The 18,174-nt window shown below is 44.8% G+C and overlaps 1 protein-coding gene across 1 annotated transcript in view; it reads right to left on the bottom strand.

Moving 5' to 3' along the window:
- Window positions 1-18,174, bottom strand: part of LOC145345624 (dynein axonemal heavy chain 8-like) — a gene marked incomplete at its 3' end in the record, with an annotated part of 1,250,971 nt that overhangs the window by 934,947 nt on the left and 297,850 nt on the right. Inside the window, exon 13 of the mRNA XM_080193458.1 lies at window positions 2,874-3,071. Within this exon, the coding sequence (XP_080049584.1) occupies window positions 2,874-3,071 (198 nt within the window). The remainder of the gene's footprint in view (window positions 1-2,873; window positions 3,072-18,174) is intronic.

The raw sequence follows: 18,174 nt of genomic DNA, 5'->3' as shown, positions 1-18,174 counted from the left end.
ATATACCACGTCAACTGCCTTATCCCCATCCACCTCTTTGGTCACTTTCTCAAAAAACTCAATATGGTTAGTAAGGCACGACCTACCCTTCACAAAACCATGCTGACTATCTCCAATCAATTCATTACTCTCTAAATAACTATAAATCCTATCCCTAATAATTTTTTCTAAAACCTTGCCCACAACAGAAGTAAGACTCACCGGTCTATAATTCCCGGGGAAGTCTCTGTTCCCCTTCTTAAACAATGGGACAACATTCGCCATCCTCCAATCTACCTGTGACCAACGACGACCTGAAGATCAGAGCCAGAGGCTCTGCAATCGCCTCTCTTCCCTCCCAGAGAATCCTAGGGTAAATCCCGTCCGGCCCAGGGGACTTATCTATTTTCAAACCCTCAAGAATATCTAGCACATCCTCCTTATCAACTGCAATACTATCCAGTTTACAACCCTGTAACCCAGTGTTCTCCACAGCTACATTTATGTCTCCCTGCGTGAATACCGAAGAGAAATATTGGTTCAATGCCTCTCCAATCTCTTCCGGTTCCACACATAACTTCCCACTGCTGTCTCTAACTGGCCCTAATCTTGCCCTAACCAATCTTCTGTTCTTAACATATCTATAGAACGCCTTAGGATTCTCCTTAATCCTATCAGCCAAAGTCTTCTTGTGTCCTCTTTCAGCTCTTCTTAGCTCACTCTTTAACTCCCTCCTAGCCAATCTAAAGCTTTCCAGTGCACTACCTGAGCCCTCAAGTCTCATCCTGACATAAGCCTCCTTTTTCCTTTTAACCAGCAAATCAACTTTTTTAGTGCACCACGGTTCCCTAGCTCGACCATTTCCTCCTTGCCTGACAAGGACATACATATCAAGGACTCGCAGTAGCTGCTCCTTGAAAAAACTCCACATTTCGGACGTTCCGAGACCCTGTAGTCTCCTAGTCCAACCTATGTTTCCTAATTCTCTCCAAATAGCCTCATAATTACCCTTCCCCCAGCTAAAACTACTGACCCGAGGTTCATGCCTATCCCTTTCCATCACTAAGGTGAACGTAACCGAATTGTGGTCACTATCACCAAAATGCACACCAACTTCCAAGTCGAACACCTGGTCTGGCTCATTTCCCAGAAACAAATCCAATATAGCCTCACCTCTAGTTGGCCTATCCACATACTGAGTCAAAAAACCTTCCTGCATGCTTTGTGCAAAAACTGACCCCTCTAATGAGCTAGAGCTATAGCTATTCCAATCAATATTAGTAAAGTTAAAGTCCCCCATAACAATTACCCTATTACTTTCACTCCTATCCAGGATCGTCTCCACAATCCTTTCCTCAACCTCTCTCGAACTTTTTGGAGGTCTATAAAAGACTCCCAGCAGGGTGACCTCTCCTCTCCTATTTCTAATCTCAGCCCATACTACCTCAACAGACAAGTCCTCATCAAGCTTCCTCTCTGACACTGTGATACAATCCTTGACTAATACCCCTCCCCCTGTTCTACCTCCTTCTCTACTCCGACTGAAGCACTTGAACCCCGGGACCTGCAACAACCATTCCTGTCCCTGCTCTATCCATGTCTGTGAAATGGCCACAACATCAAAGTTCCAGGTACTGATCCACGCTGCAAGTTCATCCACTTTATTGCGAATACTCCTCGCATTAAAGTATACGCATTTCAAACCCTGCTCTGCTCCACCCCCACGATGCCGTGCATTGCAGTCCCCATCTATGCCCCCCTCACTTTCATCCCTGCTACGCAGGATCCCACCTTACATTTTAGCTTCATTTGAAGCAATTTTTAAAAGCGGTATCTCGGCCTTTACGCTAAGATGCAAATGAGATCAAGCCTCAGAGGAGGAGCTATTCCTACTCCAATCAGCTTGGATCATATAGATCAAGCCCAGGACAGAAGGTGAGAGTTCTATATTGTCAGCTTGGATCAGGAATGTCTCAACTTGTTGAGACTCTGAATTGGACTTGTTTGAATTGGAATAAAAACATAAAAGAATCCTTTCCTCACATTTATGCCAAAATAGAAACATTATTGGTTCTAGTCTAACCTCACAATATACCTTGGGGTTTCTGAGCTGGCACCCTAACAATAGAGAATGAACTTTACATAGGTAATGGGCCAATTTGCCTCACCCTACTTTTTTTATGTGCAGGACATATCTGGGCAAGTTTCCATACTGTTGAATGTGTTGTTGCTGTACGGGAAGACTTAGCTATGGCATAACAAATGCTGGAGCGCAAGTTTTCATTACTACAAAAGAGATTTTGTCAGATCAATTGCTGTATCCAATGCCTTCAGTTGTGTCTTGATTTCACAAATGGTCTAAAAACTGGTATCTATAATGGTGGCAATCTCAAGAGGAGGCTGAGATGGATTAAGTGCTCTTTTGAGTGAAAGTGGTTGCATATGATTTAGCCTTGCCTTTTGTATAGATGTGCTTGGCTCCATCACCACTCAGGCTGAGGACATTTTTGGAACTTTTTCCTTCATTTAGAGCTGTTTGACACAATTGGCTGGTTAACTAGTTCAATTCAGAGGGCAATTAAGAGGCAATCAGATTGGAACCATCTGTCGGGCAGATGATGAACGAAGTCAGAATGCTTCTCCCTAAGAATAATAGTGAACCAGATGTCTTTTTATGACAATCCACGAGTTCTACTGTTAATTAAACTCTCATTGCATTCCATCTTTATTAATTAGTGGAATTTTAAGTTCTCTAACACCTTGGAGCAATTTAAACATATGTCCCAAGGAAATTATGCTGAGCCTCTGGACAATTGCAGTAACGTTATCATTATGTTACCATATCTCCCTCCCTTCCCTTATCCATAGTGTAAATATCCATTCATTGATATTACCTCTAAATCAGAGATTTGCTTCATGAATAAAGCATAGTCTGAATTAAATTCTTTCTTCCGAGGGTCCAAAATGTCATAATGACTCTTTTTGAGAGTCAAATAGATATTCTGGTATTTTATTGCTAGGAGTTCAATTCCTTCAATTGTGGAATTCTTCAATACAGAAAATGTCTTTATTGCTTCAACCATTTCTGCGATCTATAAATATAATTAAATATTGATGACATTAATTCCAAACAATTTTAGAAAATGCTTACATTTATTCTATTAATTTACATCAATAACATGTATTTTTAATATCATGCATTAACAGGCAGTAACTTGCAAAATGTCCAAATTTAATGCCAAATGATAAAAATTACATTTGGCATTCCATCTTGGATTTTGTAGGCAATGAATTTGCCTACAAGGGCTCTCAAGAACATTTACTTCACCACCTTGTTATTTTGCATGTAATGAGTATGTGAGAGTCAGCTAAGCCAATTTTCCCAACCTTAAGCTGGATCAGAAACCAAAACCATACTGCAAAATCTTCCTGAATATCGGCAAAGAATAATAGCGGGTCAGAAAAGTGGCGTTGATGCCACCGTCACCGATGACAGCTTTCTCCATTTTTCCTCCTGGACTGAGTAAAGAAAATGGCAAGGGGCAGGTCCCACAAAGTTACATCATCTTTTGAAGATCGGGGCACTATATTTTATGCTAGTGCACAAGCATTAACCAGGACCCCCATCCACACCTCTCCTGCCAAGCAACCTCCAGCACTACCCATACATCACCAACTGGCACTGGCAATGCCAGGGGCAGTGCCTGGGCTGTGCATATGCAACTTCAGGAACAATGCCCAAGTAGTTACAGAGGGCAGTTCCCAAGTTCACCCCCTCTTATAATGCACTCACCTGAGCTTCCCTAGGAGGTCTGCTTACCAGGTGCCCACTAGGAAGACCACTCATAATTAGTTATGAACAGGGGTTGAGGAGGCTTGGATTGTTTTTATTGGTGCAGAGAAGAAGAGAAGACTGAAGGGCGACCTGATCAAAGTGTACAAGATTATGAGGGACATGGACAGAGCGGATAAGCAGCAGCTGCTCCCCTTAGTTGAAGGGTCAGTCACATGGGGACATAGATTTAAGGGGAGGGTGAGAAGGTGTGTGGGGGGCGTGTGGAAAAACACTTATGGCCTAGAATGTACTACCTAGGAGGATGGTAGAAGTTGCTTGCCTCACATCCTCGTGAAATTATCTGCATGAGCATTTGGCATGTCTAACATTCTAGGCTATGGGCCAAATGCTGGCAGATGGGAGTTCAAGTGTTTCTAATGTCTAGGTGCAGACTAGATGAGCCAAAGGTCATCTTCTGCACCTTATGATTCTATGATTCATGCTGGTCTATTCTCATGCCAATGTGAATGGATAGAGCAGACGCAGCATGGATTCGTTAAGGGGACGTCGTGTCTGACGAATTTATTGGAATTCTATGAGGATGTGACTAGTGCGGTGGACGGAGGGGAACCGGTGGATGTGGTGTTTCTCGATTTTCAGAAGACGTTTGATAAGGTGCCACACAAAAGGTTGTTACAGAAGGTTAGGGGGCATGGAGTTGGGAGTAAGGTGTTAGCATGGATAGAGGATTGGTTGTCTAATAGGAGGCAGAGAGTAGGTGTCAATGGGTACTATTCGGATTGGCGGTTGGTGACTAGTGGAGTGCCGCAGGGATCGGTGCTGGGGCCTCAGCTATTTACCATTTATATAGATGATCTGGAGGAGGGATCTGAGTGTAGGATGTCGAAATTTGCTGATGACACAAAGATAAGTGGAAAAGCAAATTGTGCGGAGGGGGTAGAAAGTCTGCAGAGGGATCTAGATAGGCTGAGCGAGTGGACGAGGACCTGGCAGATGGAATACAATGTTGGCAAGTGTGAGGTTATCCACTTTGGCAGGAATAATAGTTGGAGGGACTACTATTTAAAGGGCGAAAAGCTGCAGCATGCTACGGTGCAGAGGGATCTGGGGGTCCTTGTGCATGAGTCGCAAAAACCCAGCCTACAGGTGCAGCAGGTGATCAGGAAGGCAAATGGGATGCTGGCCTTCATAGCGAGGGGGATAGAATATAAAAGTAGGGAGGTCTTGCTGAAACTGTACAGGGCACTGGTGAGGCTGCAGCTGGAGTACTGTGTGCAGTTTTGGTTGCCGCACTTGTGCAAGGATATTTTGGCCTTGGAGGGTGTAATATGTTTTCTGTTTCTACATTCTGAATCTTCATTCTAAGGAGAGGAGTCTGTCCCTTGAACAAAGGGCGATTATTTAACCGCATGACCGCGTCCTCCAAACGGAATCGCCACCTAGCCAGATTATTTCCCTCTCCCCCTTTTCGAAGTTGTTGCTTTAATAGCCCGTTCATTCGTTCAATTAATCCTGCAGCTTGGGGATAATACGGAATGTGGTAGATCCATTCTACTTTATGGTCATCGGACCACTCTTTAATCCGTTGACCGGTAAAGTGGGTACCGTTATCAGTTTGAATTTGCAACGGTATACCATAATATTGTTCTATCAGGTGTAGGGTTTTCAGAGTTGCATTCTGATTAGCGTGCTTTGAAGGAAGAGCTATCAGAACCCCTGAATATGTATCTACTGCCGTACAAATGTATTTACATCCTCCACTTTCCGGTAAAGGACCTACAAAATCCATTTGCCAAATCTGGGCTGGTTCCTTTCCCTTTGATAACTGACCCTTAACTACTTGTGGAATTCCCTTCTTCTGATAATGCTGGCACACAGTGCACTGGTGAGCAGCCGTGCAAGCTTCATCCATACTAATACTGATTCCTCGATCAATCGCCCAATTATATGTGGCTTGTGCTCCTAGGTGTCCACATTTTTCATGAGCCCAATTTGCTGCCTGTACTCCCATTGTTGATGGTACCTGTACTTCAGCTATTTTAGCATGCTGATCAGCAGTAGCATTATGCAATGCTTCAGCCGATGTTCGTTTAGTATGCGCACTTACATGAGTCACAGTCGTTCGCACTATCTGTACCTTTTCCCATATACACTGCCATAAGTCTTTTCCCCAAATTTCTTTACTCCGGATAGTCCACTGGTGTCGATACCACGTAGTCATCCACACCACCATCCCATTCGCAACTGACCATGAGTCAGTATAGAGATGGCATTCCCTTATTCCTTCCTGATCTAACACCATAGTAACTGCCTTTAACTCTGCCCATTGACTACTTTTCCCCTCACCCATTACTTTCAATAACTGGTTCAGAGCAGGGTTATAAGCCACCGCTTTCCATTTACGCTTTCCATTTATGTACCTGGCGGAACCATCCGTAAACCAGGCTCACTGTTTTTCCCCATTTGTCAATTCCTGATATAGCTTCCCCCATTTTACCGGAGATTCTTCCATGGGAATAACTTCTACCATTTCCTCACCCATTTCGGGAGCTTCAGCAACTTGTTCATGTAAGGCAGATACTCCAGTACGACCTGCTTTAGCCCTGTCAGAGATGTACCATTTCCATTTTAATATACTGGCTTCTTGTGCCCCCCCCTATTCTATGGGTACGGGGGTTACTCTGTATCCAAGTTATGATAGGTATCTTAGGTCTGAGTAGCACATCTCGCCCAAGGGTTAATTGCTCTGTTTCTACTAATGCCCAATAGCAGGCCAGGAGTTGTCGCTCAAAAGGAGTGTACCGCGAACCAGGATCAGGGAGCTTCTTGGACCAAAATCCCAACGGTCGCCGCTTACCCCGGTCCTTTTGCCATAGACTCCAATTGGCGTAAGTGTCTGTAGCTGATACTTGTAATTCCACCGGACCCTCTACCATTGGTGCTAAAGATACTGCTTGTTGTATCGATTCTTTGGCTAATTCAAAGGCTGCCTGCTGTTCCTGTCCCCAGGTAAAATCATGTTTCTTCCGGGTTACTCTGTACAACGGACCTAATATCTGGGACAAGTGAGGAATGTGTTGTCTCCAATATCCAAACATTCCAATAAACTTCTGGACATCAGTCTTATTCTGAGGAGTGGCAAACCCTAATATCTTTGCCTTAGCCTTCGGCACTATCTCCCTTTCCCCCTTATTCCATTGTATCCCCAGGAACTTTACCGTCTGTGCCGGCCCTTGCACTTTGTCGGGGTTAATCTCCCACCCTTTTTCCTTCATGTGTTTTATTAGATAATTCAGTTGCTGTTTTAACTCGTCCTCACTATTTCCCTGTGTCATTATGTCATCGATATAATGCAATAGTTGCATGTCTGGAGGAAGGTTCACTTCGTCCAGATGTTCAGCTACTATGCGATGACAAATTGTGGGGCTATGCAAGTACCCTTGTGGCAATCGGGTAAACGTATATTGTCTCCCATCCCATGTAAAAGCAAATTGTTCCTGTCTGTCTTCTGGTATTGGAATGGTAAAGAAGGCATTTGCTAAGTCGATGACCGCATACCATTCTCCCCCTTGTGCCTGAATTCATTCTATAATAGATATGGTGTCCGGCACAGCAGCCGTCAATGGCGGTGTATGTCTGTTGAGGGCTCGATAGTCTACTGTCATCCGCCATGACCCATCTGATTTTTTCACCAGCCAGATAGGGTTGTTCCACTGTGTGGTTATTCCCCGTAAAACTCCGGCGGCTACATAAGCTTTGATCGTCTCTGTTATCTCAGCATGTCCTCCAGGAATCCGGTACTGCTTTAATTGTATTACTTTGGTAGCTATAGGAATAGGGAAGGGGGGCATTTTTACTCTGCCTACTTGTACCGGCCGGGCTTGGATACTCCCCCCAAATTTGTAACACCCATCTGTTAAGAACATAAGAACATAAGAAATAGGAGCAGGAGTAGGCCATCCAGCCCTTCGAGCCTGCCCCGCCATTCAATAAGATCATGGCTGATCTGTTGCTGCTCAGTTCCACTTTCCTGTCCTCTCTCCATAACCCTTAATCCCCTCTCCTATCAAAAACCCATCAACCCGCGTCTTAAAAATATTTAGCGAGGCAGCCTCCACCACTTCAACGGGCAGAGAATTCCAGAGATTCACCACCCTTTGAGTGAAGAAGTTCCTCCTCAACTCCGTTCTAAACCGCCCCCTTTTTATCTTGAGGCTGTGCCCCCTAGTCCTATTGTCTTTTTTGAGCGGGAAGAGTCTTTCCACCTCTATCTTATCCATCCCATTCATCATCTTATACGTCTCAATGAGATCTCCTCTCATTCTTCTAAACTCTAATGAGTACAAGCCCAGTTTATTCAGCCTCTCCTCATAGCTCAACCCCCTCAACTCCGGTATCAGCCTAGTAAACCTCCTCTGCACTCCCTCCAAGGCCAAAATATCTTTGCGCAGGTGCGGCGTTATTCCTCGTAAGATGTCCATTCCTATTATCCATTCCCGAATAGGTGTAATCAAAACGGTGTATTCTTTGGTAGGGAGGTTCCCTATTCCCAAAATTAGTCGAGTACTTATGGCTCTAATGGATCATCCCCCAATCCCCGTAACTGTCATAGGAGCCCCTTTAAATTTATCTACATTCCCGTAAATTAAAGTGGCCTCCGCTCCCGTGTCTACTAGGGCTCTAACCGTTTGTATATTATTCGAAGCCCAATGTATACGTACCAATACATATAGTCTTATGTCACCCCAAGACCATGTAGTGGCCATACACACCATGGGGGCTTGGCCTTCATCCTAATGGTAATCCTCTTCAAAATATTGGAGCTCTTGCATGGGATACAAGTGCCCTCTTCCTGATTTGTTTTTCCCCTTCTTACTTTTCTTATTTTCTCGCTTACCTCCTTTCTTAACCTCTCTCACTTCCACCTCCTCCTCCTCTTCTAACTCTGAAGAGGAAGTTGGAGTCTCTTGCTCCTCACTCAGATTCTGTTTGCACTTACACTGACACAAACTAGGGAACTTTAGTCCCTCATCAGCTAGCGATACGCGTGCTGTTCGTTTTGTCGTTTCCCCTTTCCATAGTCCCTTTTTCTTGGCGAGTTGCCACAACTCCATCGTAGGGCGGCCATCTATCTCAGAAGCATCTATACCTGCCTGCCGAAAGGGAGTCCACAAGTGTCGCCTACTTATATTCTCTCCCTTCACAGACTGTCCTGAACCTCGTTCCCGCAGTTCCCGCTGAGAGGACGCCGACTCTCGTACCTCCCAGTCACCCATGTCTCCCAATTCTCTTAATCTCGTCGCCCCTTCTCCTATTGAAATCTCAGCCCCTAATAATACTGCCATAACCGCCCCTTTATATTGCGGGGGAGCTGTCTTAATAATAGCCTTCCGTTGAGAAGCAGTAAAGGGCATATTATCTAATTCATTCGCGTGCCCAGTTTCTACAGCAGTCCGCATTCCCAATTCCCTCATTCGGTTGACTGCTTCCATCAAGGTATGCCACGGACCCTCTTTTTGGGGCCAAGACCCCGGATCTGGATGTCGCAACATGACAGCATTAGCCATAGTAGTTAATAGGGTAGTGTCATGTTGCAACAGATCCAATTCTGTTTTCACTGCTCCCCGTACCATGGGATCAGTACATAAATCAATAAAATGCCGTCCATCCTGCCTATCTATCTCTATCTGTCCAGCCCCTTGGTCATACAGCCTCACCAGCCATCGGTCAAGCGGCTCCCCCGATCTCTGTCGCATACGTTCTCTTATGTCTGACAGTTCTTGTTGTGTATAGTCTTCATACACATCTGCTCTATTCATTCTACCATCTGGCGCCTGACAAATACGCCGTCGCACTATAGGCTTGACCTGCACTGGGGTAGAATCATCATCTAAATCATCATCCTCCCCTTCTGACTCCCAAATATCTCCTTCTCAAATGGAGGGGTCCCACTGTTCGGCTAGCGCGGTGGCCACAAAGGCTCGCACCTTCTTTATATTGGGCGTTCGTTTCTTTTTAGCATTCAATTTAGCAACTTGCATCGCAGCCTTTTCAGCTACGCCTGTCACTTGTTCCAATCGTCGCCTAAGCAGCTCAACTTGTGTTTGGGCCATGGAGGCTTGCCCCTTGGCATCCATAAAATCTTGCCTAACCTTATCTAACTCTTCACACAGCTGGCCAGCCCGCTCATGCTGCCTTCTGTAGGCAGCCAACACGATCAATAGGCGGTCCTGCAACCCCCTCCACGGATCCTTTACATTTACAGGGACCTTCTGGAGACATTCCTCCAGGGCAGAAACATCCGCTCCCTGCAGAGCTATTGACCAACATTGGGGCGGTCCCCCGCCCACACGTATGAGTCGTGCCACCGTCTGATAGGGGGTACCATCCCATTCAGGCAAGACTTCAGGCACAGACTCTTTCCCCTTCTTACTTTTCTTAAACATTGCCTTAAACATTGTTGCCACCGAACCAAATACTCTCTCTCTCCCAGCTGCAAAACACAAGATCCTGCCGACTACGCCAAATGTTATGGTACGAAAGTTATAATTTTGCAGGAGACTCAAGAGAGTGAGAGAATGATTCAGTATACAACAAGATTAGGTTCACACTTCGTACCTTTATTTATCTTTACTTATCTATCCTTATTTATCTATGGTATACAATTACATTATACATATAGTATTAAGCACTCAAAAAGAAGAACAGCTACAATTACAGTTTACAGACAGTATTCAGCACTCAAGAAGAAGAACAGCTACAATTGCAGTATACAGACAGTATTCAGCACTCAAGAAGAAGAACAGCTACAATTGCAGTATACAGACGGTATTAAGAAGAAGAACAGCTACAATTGCAGTATACAGACGGTATTAAGAAGAAGAACAGCTACAATTGCAGTATACAGACGGTATTAAGACGAAGAACAGCTACAATTGCAGTATACAGACGGTATTAAGAAGAAGAACAGCTACAATTGCAGTATACAGACGGTATTAAGAAGAAGAGTTACGTATATTTACCATCAGGACTGTGCCTTCATCCTTCCAACAACTGGGGAGCCCATTTCAGTCTCGGTGAAGGACCAACACGTTGTCCCGATAACGACCGGGCGATGCGCGCTTATCCCACGGTTGAGCGTCCACCGAGACAATGGGAATCCCCCTTTTTAAAGGCTGAGGAATGAGTTGATCAGGCTCATTCCTCTGCTCTGATATCCAATCAATGACAGTCCTGAGAGTGTTCACGCGCTGTTCCCGAGTACTTCACGCGATTACGTGAGTTACTGTGCATCACCTTTATTTACTTGCTTGTGCAGTTTGGCACGTATACCTTTGTTTATATACGCAAATAGGGCTTTTATCACCTTGTTTGTTTATGTATGTAGTTTGGTACATACGCAAATAGGGCTTTGTAAGTTGAAGAATCTTTAATGTGTTTTTGGATTGTATTGAGTGCCCTGTTAACATTCTGTGATCTAGGAGGCATTGTTTCGCGGACCAGACATTGATTACTTCTATTACAGAGGGAGTGCAGAGGAGGTACACTAGGCTGATACCGGAGTTGAGGGGGTTGAATTATGAAGAGAGGCTGAATAGACTGGGCTTGTACTCGTTGGAGTTTAGAAGGATGAGAGGGGATCTTATTGAGACGTATAAGATGATGAAGGGGATGGATAGGGTAGAGGTGGAGAGGTTCTTCCTGCTCAGAAAGAACAGCAGGACTAGAAGGCACAGCCTCAAGATAAGGGGGGGGGGGGGACAGTTTAGAACAGAGTTGAGGAGGCACTTCTTCACACAAAGGGTGGTGAATCTCTGGAATTCTCTGCCCGTTGAAGTGGTGGAGGCTACCTCGCTGAATATATTTAAGACGCGAGTAGATAGGTTTTTGGTAGGCAAGGGGATTAAGGGTTATGGGGAGAAAGCTGGAAAGTGGAACTGAGCCACTTCAGGTCAGCCATGATCTTACTGAATGGCGGGGCAGGCACGAGGGGCGAGATGGCCTACTCCTGCTCCTATTTCTTATGTTCTTATGAAGCATGATTCAGGCATAGAGATCTGATAAAGAGATTTTAATGCATGGAAATTCCTGATGTTCAATGCTAGCCACTGGTGGGAAGTGGGGAAAATCGCAGCATACTTTTACGTTCTGTGAAAAGTGATTTGGGCATCTTAGCAGATTTTCCGCTCCTCTCCTGTATGATGAAAGCAGGAACAAAATATCCTATCCATAGTTACTGCTTCCTTGTCAGGGTTCATTTTCCACTTGTTTATATTTGCTTAACAGGCATTGGTGTGTGCGACTGAGAAGAAAAATGAGAAGAATTCCATGTAGAACCATAGAACCATAGAACAGCACAGAAACAAGCCCCTTTGCCCCTCTTGGCTGCGCCGAATCATTTTTCTGCCTAGTCCCACTGACTGCACCATATCCCTCCACACCCCTCTCATCCACGTACCTGTCCAAGTTTTTCTTAAATGTTAAAAGTGAGCCAGCTTTCACCACTTCATCTGGCAGCTCATTCCACACTCCCACCACTCTCTGTATGAAGAAACACCCCCTAATATTTCCTTTAAGCTTTTTCCCCTTCACCCTTAATCCATGTCCTCTAGCTTTTTTCTTCCCTAGCTTCAGTGGAAAAAGCCTGCTTGCATTCACTCTATCTATGCCCATCCTAATTTTATACACCTCTATCAAATCTCCCCTCATTCTTCTATGCTCCAGGGAATAAAGTCCTAACTATTCAACCTTTCTCTGTGACTCAGTTTCTCGAGTCCCGGCAACATCCTTCTAAACCTTCTCTGCACTCTTTCAACCTTATTAATATCCTTCCTGTTATTAGGTGACCAAAACTGCACACAATACTCTAAATTCGGCCTCACCAACGTCTTATACAACTTCACCATAACATTCCAACTCTTATACTCAATACTTTGATTTATAAAAGCCAATGTGCCAAAAGCACTCTACCACCCTATCTACCTGTAATGCCACTTTTAGGAATTAGAAATGCCACTTTTTAGAATCATAGAAAAACTACAGCATAAACAGGCCCTTTGGCCCACAAGTTGCGCTGATCTTATCTCTACCTACTAGGCTTACATATAACCCTCAATCCTATTAAGTCCCATGTACTCATCCAGAAGTCTCTTAAAAGACCCTATTGAATTTGCCTCCACCACCACCGACGGCAGCCAATTCCTCTCACCCACCACCCTCTGAATGAAAAGCTTACCCCTGACATCTCCTTGTAGCTACTCCCCAGCACTTTAAACCTGTGTCCTCTTGTGGCAGCCATTTCAGACCATTTCAGACCTGGGAAAAGCCTCTGAGAGACCACCTGATCAATACCTCTCATCATCTTATACACCTCTATCAGGTCCCCCCTCATCCTTCGTCTCTCTAAGGAGAAAAGATCGAACTCTCTCAACCTATTCTCATAAGGTATGCCACCCAATCCAGGTAACATCCTTGTAAATCTCCTCTGCACCCTTTCAATGGCTTCCACATCCTTCCTGTAATGAGACAATCAGAACTGAGCACAGTACTCCAAGTGGGGTCTGACCAGGGTCTTATAAAGCTGCAGCATTATCTCCCGACTCCTAAACTCAATTCCTCGATTGATGAAGGCCAGTACACCATACGCCTTCTTAACCATATCCTCTACCTGCAAAGCCGATTTGAGAGTCCTATGAACCTGGAACCCAAGATCCGTCTGATCTTCCACACTACTAAGAGTCTTACCCTTATATTCCTTCATCCCATTTGACCTGCCAAAATGTACCACTACACATTATGTATCTGTATTCCCAGATCCCTCTATTCTACTGCACTCTTCAGTGTCCTGCCATTTACCTTGTATGGTCTACCTTGGTTTGTCCTTCCAAAGTGCAATACCCCACACTCGTCTGCAATGAACTCCAGCTGTTATTTTTCAGCCCATTTTTCTAGCTGGTCCAAATCCCTCTGCAAGCTTTGAAAACCTTCCTCACTGTCCACTACTCCTCCAATCTTTGCATCATCAGCAAATTTGCTGATCTAATTTATCACATTATCATCTAGATCATTGATATAGATGACAAACAACATTGGACCCAGCACTGATCACTGTGGCACACCACTAGTCACTGTGTTAGATATCTACCCATTGCTTACCAAGTAAGCAAGCTTGAGCACTAGATTTTGGTGCAACTCAACCATTTTTAGTTCAGTTTCATATTAAATTCATTGCAATAAGCTAACAAGGTCAAAACACCAATTTGTGTCAACACTGAGTGTTATAATCCAGCAGAAATTAATTGCTGTGGAAACCAGATCCCAAAGGCAATATTTGGCAAACTTATCACATGTAATTTTTTTGTTGTCTGAGCACGAGAAGATATGTTTATTGAATTCAATAACAAAATCCAATAACACTTTGGGATTTTACATATTAACTTAAAAGTTTTGATAACAAAAGGAAGGAAAACTTCAACACATAGGATTACATTTACACAGTTCAAATTAACCTTACAAAATAACTCATGGGAGGATTTAAACTAGTTTGACAGGGGCCGGGTCGGTGGGGGGAATGTGCGTTGGGAAGCAAAGCAAAGATGAATTAACCAAAGGGGAAGTCGAGAGTAGGGCCAGTAAGACTCAGAGGAAGAGCACGCAGGGCGTGGTTGCTAATCAAAGAGGGTCTGGTGAACTGAAGTGCATTTTTTTTCAACGCAACAAGTGTAACAGTTAAAGCAGATTAAGTTAGAGCTTAGATTAGTACTTGGAACTATGATGCCGTTGCCATTACATGGACTTGGTTGAGGGAAGGACAGCATTGGCAGCTTAACATTCCAGGATATAGATCTTTCAGGCAGGATAAAGGGGAATGTAAAAATGGTGGGGATGTTGCACTACTGGCTAAGGAGAATACCACAGCTGTACTGCAGGAGGACACCTTGGAGGGCTCATACAATGAGGCAATATGGGTAGAGCTCAAGAATGGGAAGGTTGTAGTCACATTATTTGGGGGTTTACTATAGGCCTCCCAACAGCCAGCAGGAGATAGAGGAATAGGTATGTAGGCAGATTTTGGCAAGGTGTAAAAGTAACAAGGTTGTTGTGGGAGATTTTAACTTCCCCTATATTGACTGGGACTCACTTTCAGTCCAGGTGATTTATCCACCTCCAGACTTTCAATTTCCCCACAACCTTCTCTTTAGGGATGGCCACTAAACTCACCTGTGCCCCCTCACTCTCCTGGAGCTCTGGCATCCCACTGGTATCTTCCATTGTGATATAAAGTAAACATTCAGTTCCCTTGCCATTGCTTTGTTCCCTATTATTACTTTTCCAGCCTCATTTCCAGTGGTATAATAATTTTTGTCTCTCATTTATCTTTTATATACTGAAAAAACTCTTCCTATCTTCTTTTACAGTACTAGCTAGCTTACGCTCATATTTTAACTTTCCCTCCTTATTGTTTTAGTTGTCCTCTGCCCACTTTTAAAGGCTTCCCGATTCTCTTGCTTCCCAGTAATCCTTGTCATTTTTATGCTTTTTCTTTTGCTTTTATGCTGTCCTTGACTTCCCTTGTCAGCCATGGATGCCTAATAAGAACATAAGAACATAAAAAATAGGAGCAGGAGTAGGCCATCCAGCCCCTCGAGCCTGCCCCGCCATTCAATAAGATCATGGCTGATCTGTCGTGTCTCAGTTCCACATTCCCGCCCTCTCCCCATAACCCTTAATCCCCTTGCCTATCAAAAACCTATCAACCCGCGTCTTAAAAATATTTAGCGAGGCAGCCTCCACCACTTCAACGGGCAGAGAATTCCAGAGATTCACCACCCTTTGAGTGAAGAGGTTCCTCCTCAACTCCGTTCTAAACCGCACCCCCCTTTATCTTGAGGCTGTGCCCCCTAGTCCTACTGTCCTTTCTGAGCGGGAAGAGCCTCTCCACCTCTGTCCTATCCATCCCATTCATCATCTTATATGTCTCAATGAGATCTCCCCTCATTCTTCTAAACTCTAACGAGTACAAGCCTAGTTTATTCAGCCTCTCCTCATAGTTCAACCCCCTCAACTCCGGTATCAGCCTAGTAAACGTCCTCTGCACTCCCTCCAAGGCCAAAATATCCTTGCATATGCCTCATCCTCCCCTTAGCATGTTTCCTCCCCCTTGGGGTGAAATTTCTATTGAGCCTCCTGAATAACTCTCAAAAACGCCTCCCATTGCTGTTCCACCGCCTTCCCTGCTAGGCTCCCTTTCCAATCAATTCTGGCCAGCTCCACTTTCATGTCTATATAGTTACTTTAATTGTAATACCATTATTTCTGATTCCAGCTTCTCCCTCTCAAACTGCAGAGTAAATTCTATCATATTATAGTCACTTCTCCCTAAAGTTCCTGCACCTTAGATTCCCTAATCAAGTCTGCCTCATTACACATCATCAAATCCAGAATTGCCTGTTCCCTAATATACTCTGTCACAAGCGGTTCCAAAAAAAATCTTAGACATTCCACAAATTCCTTTTCTTGGGATCCACTACCTACCTGATTTTCCCAGGCCACCTGCATATTGAAGTCCCCATGATTATTGTTATATTGCCTTTGTTATATGCCTTTTCTATCCCCTGATTTATTTTCTGCCCCACATCCTGACTACTGTCAGGGGGCCTGTACACAACTCACATCAGGGTCTTTTTACCTTGTGATTCCTCAATTCTACCCAAAAAGATTCTATGCCTTTTGATCCTATATCACCTCATGTTCTCGATTTAACTTCATTCCTTACCAACACTGCAACCCTGCCCCCTTTGCTCATCTGCCTGCCTGAGCTCCAGAAACTCTGGCATCATCTGGCTCTACAAGTCCTGGAGACCCAGATGCTCTGCCCCATGGTCTGTGATCTCTCAGCCCTGACTCCCGGAGAGCAAGCCAAACTCTGGAGACCATCTGCTCCAGCATTCTGTAAGTGAGGCAGGCACTGGAGCCCCTCAGAATTAGTCCTCTGAGACTGGGCTAAGTTGTCGAGGTTCACAGCAACAGCCTACTGTGTCTCCTAAATGCAAACAAGAATCTCAGCCACAGCCAACAGTGTCTCCCACATGCCCCAGACACCCATGACCATGGACCCGTGAGCCTCCTGAATGTCATCGGCACCCACCATGTCTCAGCCATGGCCTGCTGTGTCCCCAGGATGGCTTAGACCTTGTCACCCATGAGGACAGATCCCTGACCAAGACTTTCCAACGTGGATGCCACCCTTGCAGTGTTGGCCTGATTCCCACACTGCGTCAGCAATACCTTCTGTGACACCACTCCGGTTGGTTCCTCAACATATTGGTCTAATAAAATATCACATATACACTCCACAAACTTTACAAACTCCACACTTTCCTCCACTATATCATTATTAGTTTTGTTTGTTTAATTAATATATAAATTAAAGTCACCCTTGACTACAATTATACTTCTATTGCATGCAATTTTAATTTCTTGTTTAATACCTTCCCTTACTTCTCCACTACTGTTTGGGGCTGATAAATAGCGCCCAACAACTTTTTCTGCCCCTTGATATTTATTATCTCCAACCATACAGTTTGCATAGAATATAGAATAGTGCAGCATAGGAATAGGCCCTTCAGCCCATGACGTTCAGCTTCGAGAGTCTTCAGCTCGAGGACCTTTATCTCATTAGAGAGAATGAGGAGGTAATTGACAGGAGCTACCGGCAAGTGGTCACACCGGGGCAACGGGAAGAAGGCAAGTGGGTAACGGTTAGGAAGGGGAAAGCTCACGAGATGGAAAGCACGCCGGTGGATGTCCCCCTTCAAAATAAGTACTCCTGTCTGAGTACTGCTGGGGGGGACAGCTCACCTAGGGGAGGAAGCGGTGGCCAGGTCTCTGGAGCTGAGCCTGACCCAGTACTTCAAAAAAGTAAGAAAAAGAGCAGCAAAGCAGTGTTAATAGGGGACTCCATACTGAGGGGATCAGACAGGCGTTTTTGCAGACGCAGATGGGAGTCACGGATGGTGGTTTGCCTCCCTGGAGCTGGGATTCAGGATGTCTCTGGACGTGCCCCAGACATCCTGAAAGGGGAGGGTGAGGAGCCGGAGGTTGTGGTTCACATAGGTACCGCTGACATAGGCAGGAAGAGGGAAGGGGTCATGAAAAGGGATTATAGGGAATTAGGTAGATAGCTGAGAAAGAGGAACGCAAAGGTAGTAATCTCAGAATTGCTGCCTGCTCTCCGAGAGAGTGAGAGCAGAAATGGAATGAGGTGGCAGGTGAATGCGTGGCTGAGGGACTGGAGCAGGGGGCAGGGATTCCGGTTTCTGGATCATTGGGACCTCTTTAGGGGCAGGTGTGACCTGGTCAGTAAAGACGAGTGGCACTTGAATCCCAGAGGGACCAAT

Source organism: Carcharhinus amblyrhynchos, chromosome 7 (assembly GCF_965287045.1).
Source record: "Carcharhinus amblyrhynchos chromosome 7, sCarAmb.v2.hapA, whole genome shotgun sequence".
In the NCBI taxonomy this organism is placed as follows: Eukaryota; Metazoa; Chordata; class Chondrichthyes; order Carcharhiniformes; family Carcharhinidae; genus Carcharhinus; species Carcharhinus amblyrhynchos.
This window is presented reverse-complemented; position numbering and strand designations above follow the sequence as displayed.